The 11,692-nt window shown below is 40.5% G+C and overlaps 1 protein-coding gene across 1 annotated transcript; it reads left to right on the top strand.

Annotated features, from left to right (window-relative positions):
- Window positions 1-7,281: 7,281 nt before the first annotated feature.
- ptgfr (prostaglandin F receptor (FP)) lies at window positions 7,282-9,577 on the top strand. The gene is made up of 2 exons (XM_020080561.2): window positions 7,282-8,093; window positions 9,045-9,577. Exons 1-2 carry the CDS (start codon window positions 7,302-7,304, stop codon window positions 9,351-9,353), a joined length of 1,101 nt encoding a protein of 366 aa, XP_019936120.1. The 5' UTR covers window positions 7,282-7,301; the 3' UTR covers window positions 9,354-9,577.
- Window positions 9,578-11,692: the final 2,115 nt, after the last annotated feature.

Genomic DNA, 11,692 nt, shown 5'->3' with positions numbered 1-11,692 from the left:
CTCAGCATTTTTCCATTTGTTCCTTTGGGATGTCCTGGCTTCATCCTCATGATACCTGGCAATATTTTATAAAATATCTATTGGGCTATTATTGTTGCTATATTATTTGTGTGTGTGTAAGTATTTCTAAAATTGTCTACACATTCACACATCTATACACACACTTTTCTAAATTTACTAAAACAAACACGTTGGTACACACATAGGCAATATTACAGATAAATAGAACAGAAGAGGATCAGTGCTCTGCCCCGCTACTGACACAAGGGGAAAGAAGCACAGAGACTAAATAAGACCAGTGGTGGAGGAAGTACTCAAATATTTTACTTCAGCAAAAGTACAAATGAATGAAAACTCATGGCAGTGCAGAGCACACAAGAGGAGGAAGTGGGCTCCGAAATGAGATGGATAATCAAACAAAAACCGAGAGAGACAAAGAATGGAAAATACTGAGGGGTTCCTGATACAATACTAAATCAGGACTTGTAACATAAAAGAATAATCAGTGATTACAGAGAGAAAAACTTTCCTTTAGAGTTATGTTTTCATGCAGTTTCAGCTGGTTCCTCTCAAACATGATCAGAAAAAGTGTGAGACATAAAGAAGCCGTGTCTTTTTCTTTATGAATAAATCACAACCTATAATCTCCAGATTTCCATTATATCCGTACTGCTCCACTTTCTCTTGGCAGGGACTTGTTCAAACAGCTCAGCAGAGTGAACTCACAGGTTCATCTCCTCTGCATCCCATTGGGACTTATATCAAACGCACTGCAGTTGCACATCTGCCCTGTTCCTGATAGATATGCACGACAAAATACCATCATCCTTTGCAGACTTCAGATTCATTACACATCACCCAGTCTCATCATCAAAAGTTTTTTTAAATAGCCAGACTCAATTAGAACAAGTGTTTTACTTGACTATGTATTGTGAGTCTTTACTGACATCTAGTGGTCATAGCTGCACTCATCATGTTATTGCTCAGGTTTTAAAACTTTAAAAACTTGTGTTTGATAGAATTTATTTTGTATATTATACAGACATAGATGAGGAAGTGTAATGTAAGATAGCTCTGTAGTAGTGTCAGAGTAAGTTAAAGTTAAGTGTTAAATGTATACATTTAGAATCATATCAAAGTTTAAAAGCAGAAAACTACAGAGGGCTTCACAGATCTGTGATTTATTTCATTTTTATTTATCAGGTGAGTTGTGACTTTATCAAACTGTTACATTTTAATGTCTAGCTGGGAAAATTTTCTCTCCCTCAAGTTTTTTTTTTAACATTTTACAATTTAAATATGGTTATTAGTAATATTATGATGTATCTTTACACCATAAAAACCCAGCAGATGGAGACACTATGACAAAGATGTTCTTCCTGCCCTGCTGTCAAAGTCTAAGAAACTTTAAAGTTCAAGTAAACGCTGCCTCCACCCTCTTCAGTCCAGGGTAACTGCTTAAGCTCTTTCCCATGATGCCCCTCACTAATTGGTGTCTAATGGAGCAGTGTGTTTGTTCGTCTGCGAGGATCCTCATGCTCTGTCCTGCCGGTTTAATGATTAAAAAGCAGCTCACAGAGAAGTGAGTCATTCTACACAGCACTCTATTACCTTGAATTGAACTGTTCTTATGTCAGTGCAGAGTCAGAGCAGGAGCCATCGAAGGTAAACACAAATTACACAAAGTGCACCAACCTCGTAAACTTCAAGCTCTTAAATGCTCCCTGTCTTTCTTTTGAAGAGTAGAGACAAATGTGTGTGTATGTGTGTGTGTAACCACCATCTCCAGTCTCCTCCATGTTAGTGGATGGGTCATGGACCAAACAAAAAAAAGTCACAACAAATACATTCTTCTCAAAGACAGTTTCTGTCATTTCGGGTAGTTCTTATCACACTAATTCACACTAATAACTTTTTCAAGAATTTACTATAAAAGTGGAGGGATGACTGACAGCTGAGTCTTAGTTATGAACCTCACTACTGTGGCTCCATCTCCCCGATCACTGCTGCACAGACTCTGGCTCCAAATGCGCAAAATGGCAATGATTTTCATAACAGGATCTTTTGGCTCTATTTCTGGATGGTGGGAGAAAGTCCTCCGTCTTTAGTCTGTGGATGAGAAGGTAGAGAGAGAAGTCAAGATGGGGTCTCCAGAATGTACGATATTAATGCTGTAGCTCAAAACCATGTTTGCTACTTATTAGAGTAAACAGCATTTGTTAATAGACACATCGATCATTAGTAGTTACCAGATCTACACTGATGCCTTTGTTGAACCTTTACTCCAGATCATCACTGTAGTCTATAGCTGTAGTGTTTTATCAGTGCCTTCATGAAGGTCACACATTAGATTCAGTCTGACAACCTCTGTGGGACTCTATAAATTCACCAGCTACTAAATGTTACATCTGGAAGGTAGAAGCCACATACTGACAGCTGTTCTCTACTTCTCCCTCAGTAATGTCCCATCATTCAATTGCCACTCACCTCATACAGTATGATTTGATTGAACAGATGGTGAGAGTTTGAGGTGATTGGAGGACGAGGGACCCAACCTTGCCTTTCACACATGAAGAATGCAGCAGGAGATCGTACAGGTCAGACGCCTCCGCAACAGGAAAATATCCGCAACACTTGCATGCAGGAGGGGGACATGACATATTCTGCTGTGGAAATGATAAACAATGTTTTTTGTTTATAGCACATCAACTCCGCTGCGGGCCCTTGTTGTCAGAAGCTCTCAAATCTGCATCTTCTACATGTATGGCTCCTCACTTTGTCATCCTATTATGTTTGTATTGTTTTTAGTTTTTTTTTAATTTTGCATCTCACGCATCTTGAAAACATCAACACCCCGACTCGCTCGCTTTGAATTTTCCTGACATTTTCCTGCTGTTTTCTCACATGGGCTCACTCCAACATTCTTTTGTGAAGTGCAGGTTTTTACAGGGGAGCTGGCAGGGAAAGTTCCACAAAATTTCAGGAAAATGTCTGTACTTCAGTGCTCCTCTAAAAGCAGCTCTGGTAACGGATGGAGAAAGGAAATGATGGTAGAAACAGGATGAGTGAGAACTGAGGGACTGAACTTTTCTTACCTGTGAATCTTGCAGCACATGAGTATGTTTGTGATTAGATGGAGACGCAGTGAAGGAAGCGACAGTGCTCCTGGCAAAAAGCCTGTATTATGAGTTATTTTCCCATCCACCCTCAATCTACTCCTGACTCCATCTGAGCCCCACTGAGACAGTCTATTACAGAGGCCTCATTTGAAGCTCTCAACAAAAAAAATGTGATTGCGCTCCCATGCCTCCATTGGCCTTGCATTGTGACCGACCACTCTGCCGCTCGTCATTACAGCAGATACTGTACGACACCACACGTTGAAGGTGCAATGTCACCTGGGAGAAGATTTTACCAAGAGTCACCTTGTCGGATAATTTGCGACTATTAGGCAACCCCAGAAAGATGAAGAAGATGTCTCATTACTGCTTTGAGAGGACAGGACATCCTGTTTCTACAGTGAGAGGAGGCTCAATGGTTACTCCATCACAGATTTAAAATATCAGTTTATGTGCATGACAAAGAAAAATATATATTTCTCCTTTTGTCATTTCCAGGACGCTTTTATCTGTTGTGCAGCAGTGACTGAAAACTCTTTCTACATGTAGTGGAGGGGCTGGCTGCCTGGTGACTCAGTATCAGAAAAATACAGAAGGAAACGTTTATTTATTCTAGAACTCATGTAAACTTGTGAACAGCCATGGCAACTTGCCAATTAAAGGTTGAATCGCGGAATTTTCAATATTTCACAAAGTGTATATTTTTATAACTAACATGACAGAAGCAGTTGATGACCAAAGATTTATATCTGTCTCTTATATTTCCAAAGTAATACACACATTGTATGAAATGCATGAAGACAAATGTTATTTTTCAGACTATGGCTCGTCCCAGGTTCTGACTTTCCTCCCTTCTCTTTTCAATTTGCTGTAACTGCAGGAGGAAAAGGCAAAAGGAAGTGAAGAGAACATTTGACACATCTGTTGAGCAAATAAATTACAGAGGAAATGAACTTGTGGAGTATTTCTTCAAACTTCAGGCACGATGAAGCAAAACCCTCCAGGCTGCAGCAGTAAAATAAAAGAAGACGTCAGTGAAACTTCACTACAGATGGGATTATTTAAAGGAAGTAAGATTTACATAGATTGGAGGTTAATATGAGAACCCAAGGACAGTTAAGGTTGGAAATTACATTAATACACAGCATCTCATATGATACAGTATATACATTGAAAAGGGGTGACTCTAATATTACACTTTATTTTGTTCAGCTGTGGCTCAAGAGGTTGAGTGGGTTGTCAACCCATCATGAGGTCAATAGTTCAGTCCCTGGCTCCTGTAAAGTGTCCTTGGGTAAGATATTGAGCCCCATCATGCCCCATACGATTGTGCAGGGAGAGAATGGTGTGTGATATAAAAAGTGCTGCATATAGAAAATGAATGTGTGTGTGAATGGTTTCAGTTCAAAGCACTTTGAGTGGTCGATAAAATGGAAAAACTATTAACTTTCTACCTGCAGAATGCAACAAAACAACATTTAGTTCAGTTGATTTACCTGACCATGATAATAATTGCTAAAGGGTAATGAGAAATTTGGTTTGTATATTAAGTGACATTTGCTTTTAGCCTGGAGTGTGACCCAAAGGTTTTCTGGCTCATTTGCCAAGAGTTTCATTACTGGGCTGAGGTCAGGAGACAGAATCTATCAATACATCAATACGCTGGTGCTGGAGTCTATTTGAGCAAAGAGTTTCACAGTGTCAGTGCCTGAACTTTTCTGAATGTGATGTGTGGTAGTTGATTCTCTCTCTTGTTGACATCTGCTAGAAAATGTCGAGTATGATGGCAACTTGACTTCCTCATCAGATAAATTATACAAGAGGCACAAACTTTGTACAAGACAACTCAGACATATCCTGTCTGAATACTCAGCTGTTCCCAAAGCTGAGTACGCAAGTAAGAGTGTGTGAAGAACTACTGCAAACACTTTTGAGGGGAGTTCTCCAGAAATGGGTAGGGGTCTTCCTCAAGCTTGGGTCCTCTACCAGAGGCCTGGGAGTTTGAGGGTTCTGTGCAGTATCTTAGCTGGTCCTATAGGACTACTCTCTTTAGGACAGAGGCCTCAGATGGAGCCTCTCTACCCATTTTGGGGGTCATTCCAGCCTTTGGTACATCTCCATCTTCTTGTGCTCCTCTCCTGATGTTTCTGTCTGCTCGGATTTCCACATCTACCACTACTGCCCTCCCCTGTTCTTTGTCCACCACCACTATCCTGTTGGTTAGCCAGCAGCTGTATGTCTGTCTGGAATCTGAAGTCCCACACTGCATCTTAGCTCTGTCGTTCACAACTTCACAATATATATATATATATATATATATATATATATGTGCCTTTACCCCTGTTGCAAACACCCCCTGGCAACATCTCAGAGATTCTCCAGAGAACAACCGTTTATGCTAAAAGCTGCTCTTTATTCGTCATTCTGAGAAAAGGAGAGAAAAGAAAACAGACAGAGTTGATGAAAAGGAACAAGATTCACAGGAAAAGGGCAGCTTTAATTTTGGACTTGTAGAATCCAGCATCTGTTTCTCAAATGAAGCATGTCTGTGCTCATTCAGCTTTCTTATCACAGTGGCTGCAGGCTGTTCAAAACAACCAGATAAACAGCTCAATGAAAGCATAATGCTGTGACCCACAGCCAATGTCCAACTGAGTGTAAGTTCTGGCTGTTACAAAAAACAACACATTTTATCGTTTGATGTGAAAATTCTGCCTGAAACTTAAATAAAGTTTGGACTGCATGGAAGAATGTTGAACATGTAGATGATTATTTTCCAACATCTTTAAAAGGTTGCTCTAAAAGTAGCCTCCCCATTAAATGATTGAACCAAAACATAAATAAACCCTTATCAAAGCAGGTGCATGATGGATCCTTTTTGTGTAAGAAATTTATTGTGGTATTTTATTTAACTAAATGTTTCTTTTTCTTGAATTGCACAAACAAAATGACTTCAGTGGGTGATTTAACGGATTCATCCATGGCACCATGGGAAGCTGCTGAAAACAAGCAGGTTTCATGAACTACAGAGTCAATTTTGACTCAGGAGCCTCTAAATCACATAGTAACAGAAGTACAAAATCAAATAGCCTATATTAATAGAGCTGGAATAAAAAAAGTAATCTCTTTAAAAAGTTTGTCCAAATTAGCAACATGCCTGACTAATTCATCTTAAGTCTGTTTTGGCAACAAGTTTATCAAGGCATTTCCTTGGTAATTCCCAGTCACATTGTATATGCTCATTCACACTGAGATACGCTGATTTTCCCTGAATGCGACAGACTCAGGCTCTTGAGGTGCGCGCTCACAGAGACTTGGCACCAGCTGACGCGCACAGTGGCACAGATCGCTGCCTCGACGGGAGGAGAAAGCTTTCAGTGGTGTTTCCAGCTGATCTGAGCAGAAGTCACTTTGTTTTATTGCCTGCCAATAAAGCCCGGGAGAAAAGAGGCTGTTGTCTTGTGGAGAGAAGTGTGAGAGAGGACCGACATTGAGGTAAGGAACAGTGCCACATATCGATCATCCCTCTGTCATTATCAGAAGTTATTTGTTCTTTTACCACTATTTGGAGAAGGTTTATGTAACAATCTGGGACATTTCTCAAAGTAAAATATTAGTTTTGTTACCTTAAGTGACTTTTGTTTATACGGTCAGGAGACTATTGCTTCATAAATGTATTTTTTAATACCACTAGTAGTACGACTACTTATATACTACTACCACTAATGATAATAATACATTTTACTTCAATAGTACTTTTCAAAACAGTTAGACTACAGGGTGAAAAAGGAAACGTTTAAGGCAAACAATGGGTAACAGTTGAAAAGCAAAAAATAAAAAACAATTTAAAGGCAATCATCCAAAATGCTATTTGGAAAATGCATTGAATAGCATTTATAGCACTATTTATAGCACTACTAAATGTGTGTGTATATATATACACACACATTTAGTAGTGCTATAAGTGAGTTTCAAAGTGAGCAACTAAAAACTGAATGTTTACACTTTCTTAAAAAGTTGAGTCTGCAAAAAGTCATTGATTTTTTGAGTTGAGCTGAACTGCTCATTTTTCAAGTACATCTTTCACCAGTAAACATTTTAAATTCAAAAGTTTTATTCAAAATCAATAGTTTTGATTCACACTCACCCAGTTACCCTCTCCTTCAGATTTCATTTTCCACCATGTCGACCAATGAGAGTTCAGAGTCGGGCTGCAGGTCAGAGGTCAGACCCAACAGCAGCACCTTCAACCAGAGCAAACACTCCGTCACAGCGTCCGTCATCACCATGACCGTGGGCATCTTCTCCAACAGCCTCGCCATCTTCATCCTGGTCAAATCCTACAATCGCATCCGCAGCAAGTCCAGGGCGTCCTTCCTGCTGTTCGCCAGCAGCCTGGTGGTCACAGACCTGTTGGGTCACCTCATCAATGGCACCATGGTGATGTTTGTCTACAGCTCTCACAAGAAATGGGAGATATTTGACCCTCACCGCATCGTGTGCAGCATCTTCGGGGCGTTTCTGGTGTTCTTTGGCCTGAGCCCCTTGTTCTTGGGGAGTGCCATGGCGGTGGAGCGCTGCATTGGGGTCACCAGGCCCATCTTCCACTCCACTGTGCTGGCTCCCCACCACATGAAAAGGCTGCTCGGTGTCACTTGGCCACTCGCTGCCCTGGTGGCCGTGCTGCCGCTGCCGTGGAGGCGCTACAAGATTCAGAGCTCCAGGAGCTTTTGCTTCTTCCAGATGGAGGGACCTGAAGACTGGCTGGACGTGTTCCTGCCTCTGCTCTTCTCCATGCTCGGGCTGCTTGCCCTGCTGCTCTCGATCGTGTGCAACACTCTGACAAGCTGCACCCTGCTGCAGGCCAGACTGCGCCGCAAGCATCACTGCAGAGGCACCTCTTACCACATAGAGATGATCTGCCAGCTCCTGGCCATCATGTTGGTGTCCTGCGTCTGCTGGGGCCCGTTACTGGTAAGAATTAATCCCAGAGTGCAGGCTGACACTGCAGAAGCTCTTTGAGGGCGTTGGGTCAAGATGCTGATGACACTTAACATGACTAGGCACATTTCCATGTTGCTTTTCTGATCTTGAAGCCAAATCAGCTAATTTTCAGTGGGCTATGACTTTGAGCACTGCTAGCTACAAACTGTCAGAGTTAGTGAGATGGCTTTTGAAATCAGACAAAAGCCTGCTAGGTCCCATTATTTTCATTTGAAAAGATGTCTGTGTATTGAACAATTGCACATTTGTGGATTATAATCACTGTGTTTCTCAAGTGAAAAAGCCTAATAAGAGATACCATCATTATTCGCTGCTTTTAAGGTTCACTGTGTTACTATGGCGATAAAAGATGATTCCACAGAGGCATTTGCATACGCAACTAAAGCACTCAAGAGGAAGCTTTTAATCAGTCAGTGGGATTTCTTGATTAAGACTTAAACAGTTATGTTAAATCTTTCACAATGGTGTTAACTAATTTGTCAATGAGAACCCCCATTGTTAGTCTGTCTCTGCTTTTTGTATTGATGGATTTGTGCACAAATCACAATATTACATCTTCAAACATGACTTCTGAAGAGTCAAGATTCAATCATTTGGTGCCACACAACTCAGTTGTTTGGAATTTGCCTCAGTGTGCCCTTGACGAGACAACAGTCACAGTACAACAAGAATATAAACAAAACACATAACCCCCACCTAAAAATCTGTGGGTGTAAAATACAGAATTAAATTAAATACAGTAAACACTAGTGCAAATAAAATAGGATGTCCGGTGCTTAAAAATTCACTAAAATACAATCAAATCAGTGGTGGTTGTTGCTCTGTGTTTGTAGAGTGCTGATGCAGAAGGCAGGAGCCATTATTTTGAACCATAACAAATTATTACTGCAACTGCCATCTATTTTGTGTTTGCTCCACCAGATTCACGTCTTCATCCTCAGCACCAGAGCCAAAGAAGAGCCCTCGTCATTCACTCTGCTGATGCTGATACGTGTAGCCACGTGGAACCAGATCCTGGACCCCTGGGTGTACATCCTGCTGAGGAGGGCCGTGCTGAGGAAAATCTTCACGTTGTTCCGCTGCTGCTCAAAATCTCACAACCCTCACCGCTGGCAGTGCACCCTCCTCCGCAGCTCTGTGGAGACCAGCAACTCCGGTGTCGGAGTGTCTGACTGCCGCTGCCATGGAAGATTACCTCCTCCGGATACTGTGATCAGAACAATCACCTGAAACCTGGTCTGAATGGTTCTGATTGGAGAACTGGCGAAAGCTGAAGATGAGGAGGACTTTGATCATTTAGAAAGTTGTGATGTTTGGTGCAAAGTGGGATGAAGTTTTTGTTCTTAACTTTCAGCTCTGTTTTATGCACCAGAGCCTGTAAACAACATCTCTTTAGGACATTGATACATTTTGTTTTTAATGTTTCTATAAAAACATGTCATTTTAATTTTTTTTTTATTGGAGCTATTTGTACTGAAGGTGTTTGTTTCTCTTTGTCTTGTTTATATAATTGTATTGTATGGTGATGCACACAATACAGGTGATGTTTTAATTGAAATGTGAAGCAGGATCATGCAGCTTCTGTAGTTTTGGCTGAACAAACGTCAGCAGCAGAATGTGCAGTTTTGAGTTTTTTTCCAACATTATAGGAATCAACTGATAAGCCCTGCACCTGACATAACAGAAACATCACAGACTGCAGAACACTGCAGCCGATGGGTCTGGGTCAAGAGGAAAGACCCCAGCTGAGCCCTGAGATGTCAGGGACACACGCCTATCTGATCAGCCTGTAGTGGGCCTGCGTTAGAAGGGGGTGTCTTGTGATTGAAAGGCTGAAGGACAGTAAGGTTCACAACTAAAGATATGTCCCTAAAATCTGCTGGTGGTTGGAAACTTAACATCAAACTCATGCGTAAGACTTTCAAATATACACGGGATGTTCACCATCTTGACCTGTGTTCTACAGGAACTGGAAATATCAGCTCTGATGAAGGTAAATGGTAAAGGGGCTGTGTTTATATTGTGCTTTTCTAGTTTTGTTAACCAGTACATGTTGCATTCAGCCATTTTACACATATTCATACACATCAGTGACGAGGCCCTGGGGATGGAACCATTGACCTTCAGGTTAGTGGACGACCCCCTCTTTCTCCTGACCCACAATATAACACTGCAACATAAATGTGTCTCTTTCATCAGAGGTTCATGTAACATCTTTGCCAGGCAGTTATGACAAATGTCAGTGAGTTGTCTGCAGGTTGGTAAAATATGTAAATCAATGTTAAATGTGATGCTCTGCACATGTGTTTATAAAGTATGTCAACTTCCTCATGTGAAATCTATGGACTGAACAATGTAATAAATGTGAAATGGTAACAAATGGAAAAAGCATTCAATGTCTCGTTATAATATGTGTTAGAAGGGACTTATCTAACATAATATGGGATGGTCATCGTAATAAATTCATATATCTCAATCATGATGTTTTTCAGAGAGCTAATTCATCTGAAAAGAAAGTTAAATGTTAAAAGTTAAACTCATTCAACTGGACATGGGAGAGGTCGGCTGGAGTCTAAGCAACCACAGATCACATGAAGTATCATTTCCAGGTGTTGCACTGTTGACATATGTTTAGATCTCTTAGTTATTTCAAAGTAATCACAAAGTGTAAACTATTAATATATCTGTAGATTAGATTCTTTCGATTGAAGTGCAAGTGGAAAAACTGAAAGTTAATTGAAATGATAATAAATAAGAATTATTCAGTAAAATCATCCCGTTATATTATAATTTAAAGATGACAAGGAAGCTGTAGCTTCCAACTGACCAATGGGAGGTACCCTGAATACCTGTAGAATTGAAGAAGACTTTTGGATGAGAAGTGAAACAAGCAATTGCTGTGCCACCCAAGAGGTTTATCTTTTTATGTGTCGCAGGATGCATAATGTTTTGAGTTGTCCATTAGTCCATCTATCTGCCTGTCTGTCAACATGATATCTCAAGTATGCCTTGAGGGAATTTCTTGAAATTTGGGACAAATGTTCATTTGGACTCAAGAATGAACTGATTCGATTTTGGGGGTCAAAGGTCAAGTATCAAGGTCACGGTGACCTCACGAAGCACATTTGCTTTAATTTGATATCCTTCCCTGTCAAGGAATCCTCTCATATTCGATACAAACACAGTTTGCACTCAAGGATTAGCTGATCTGATTTTGGAAGCCAAAACTTCAAGGTCATGGTGAGCTCACAATTCTGTTAATGTTTTTTGTAAATGTGATATCTTAAGATCAGCTGGAGGGAATTTCTTCAAATTTGGTAAAATCACTGACTTGGATGCAAAGATTAATTCATCAAATTTTGGTGCAATTGTGCAAAACACTGAGAACCCCCTTCGGCGGATTGTCAGTCATTGTCAGTATTACAGTAGTAATCACTAACACTTAGGTTAATAACTAAAATAAAAGTAATTTAACATATTTGAACTGAGCTTTATAGAGAAGATTGACGGTTCTCAGCCAAGTGACAGATTTTAAGATGAAGTTTTGTGCGTGGAGCTTTAACCTCACA

The sequence above is a fragment of the Paralichthys olivaceus genome, chromosome 3, assembly GCF_024713975.1.
Source record: "Paralichthys olivaceus isolate ysfri-2021 chromosome 3, ASM2471397v2, whole genome shotgun sequence".
Classification (NCBI taxonomy): domain Eukaryota; kingdom Metazoa; phylum Chordata; class Actinopteri; order Pleuronectiformes; family Paralichthyidae; genus Paralichthys; species Paralichthys olivaceus.
This window is presented reverse-complemented; position numbering and strand designations above follow the sequence as displayed.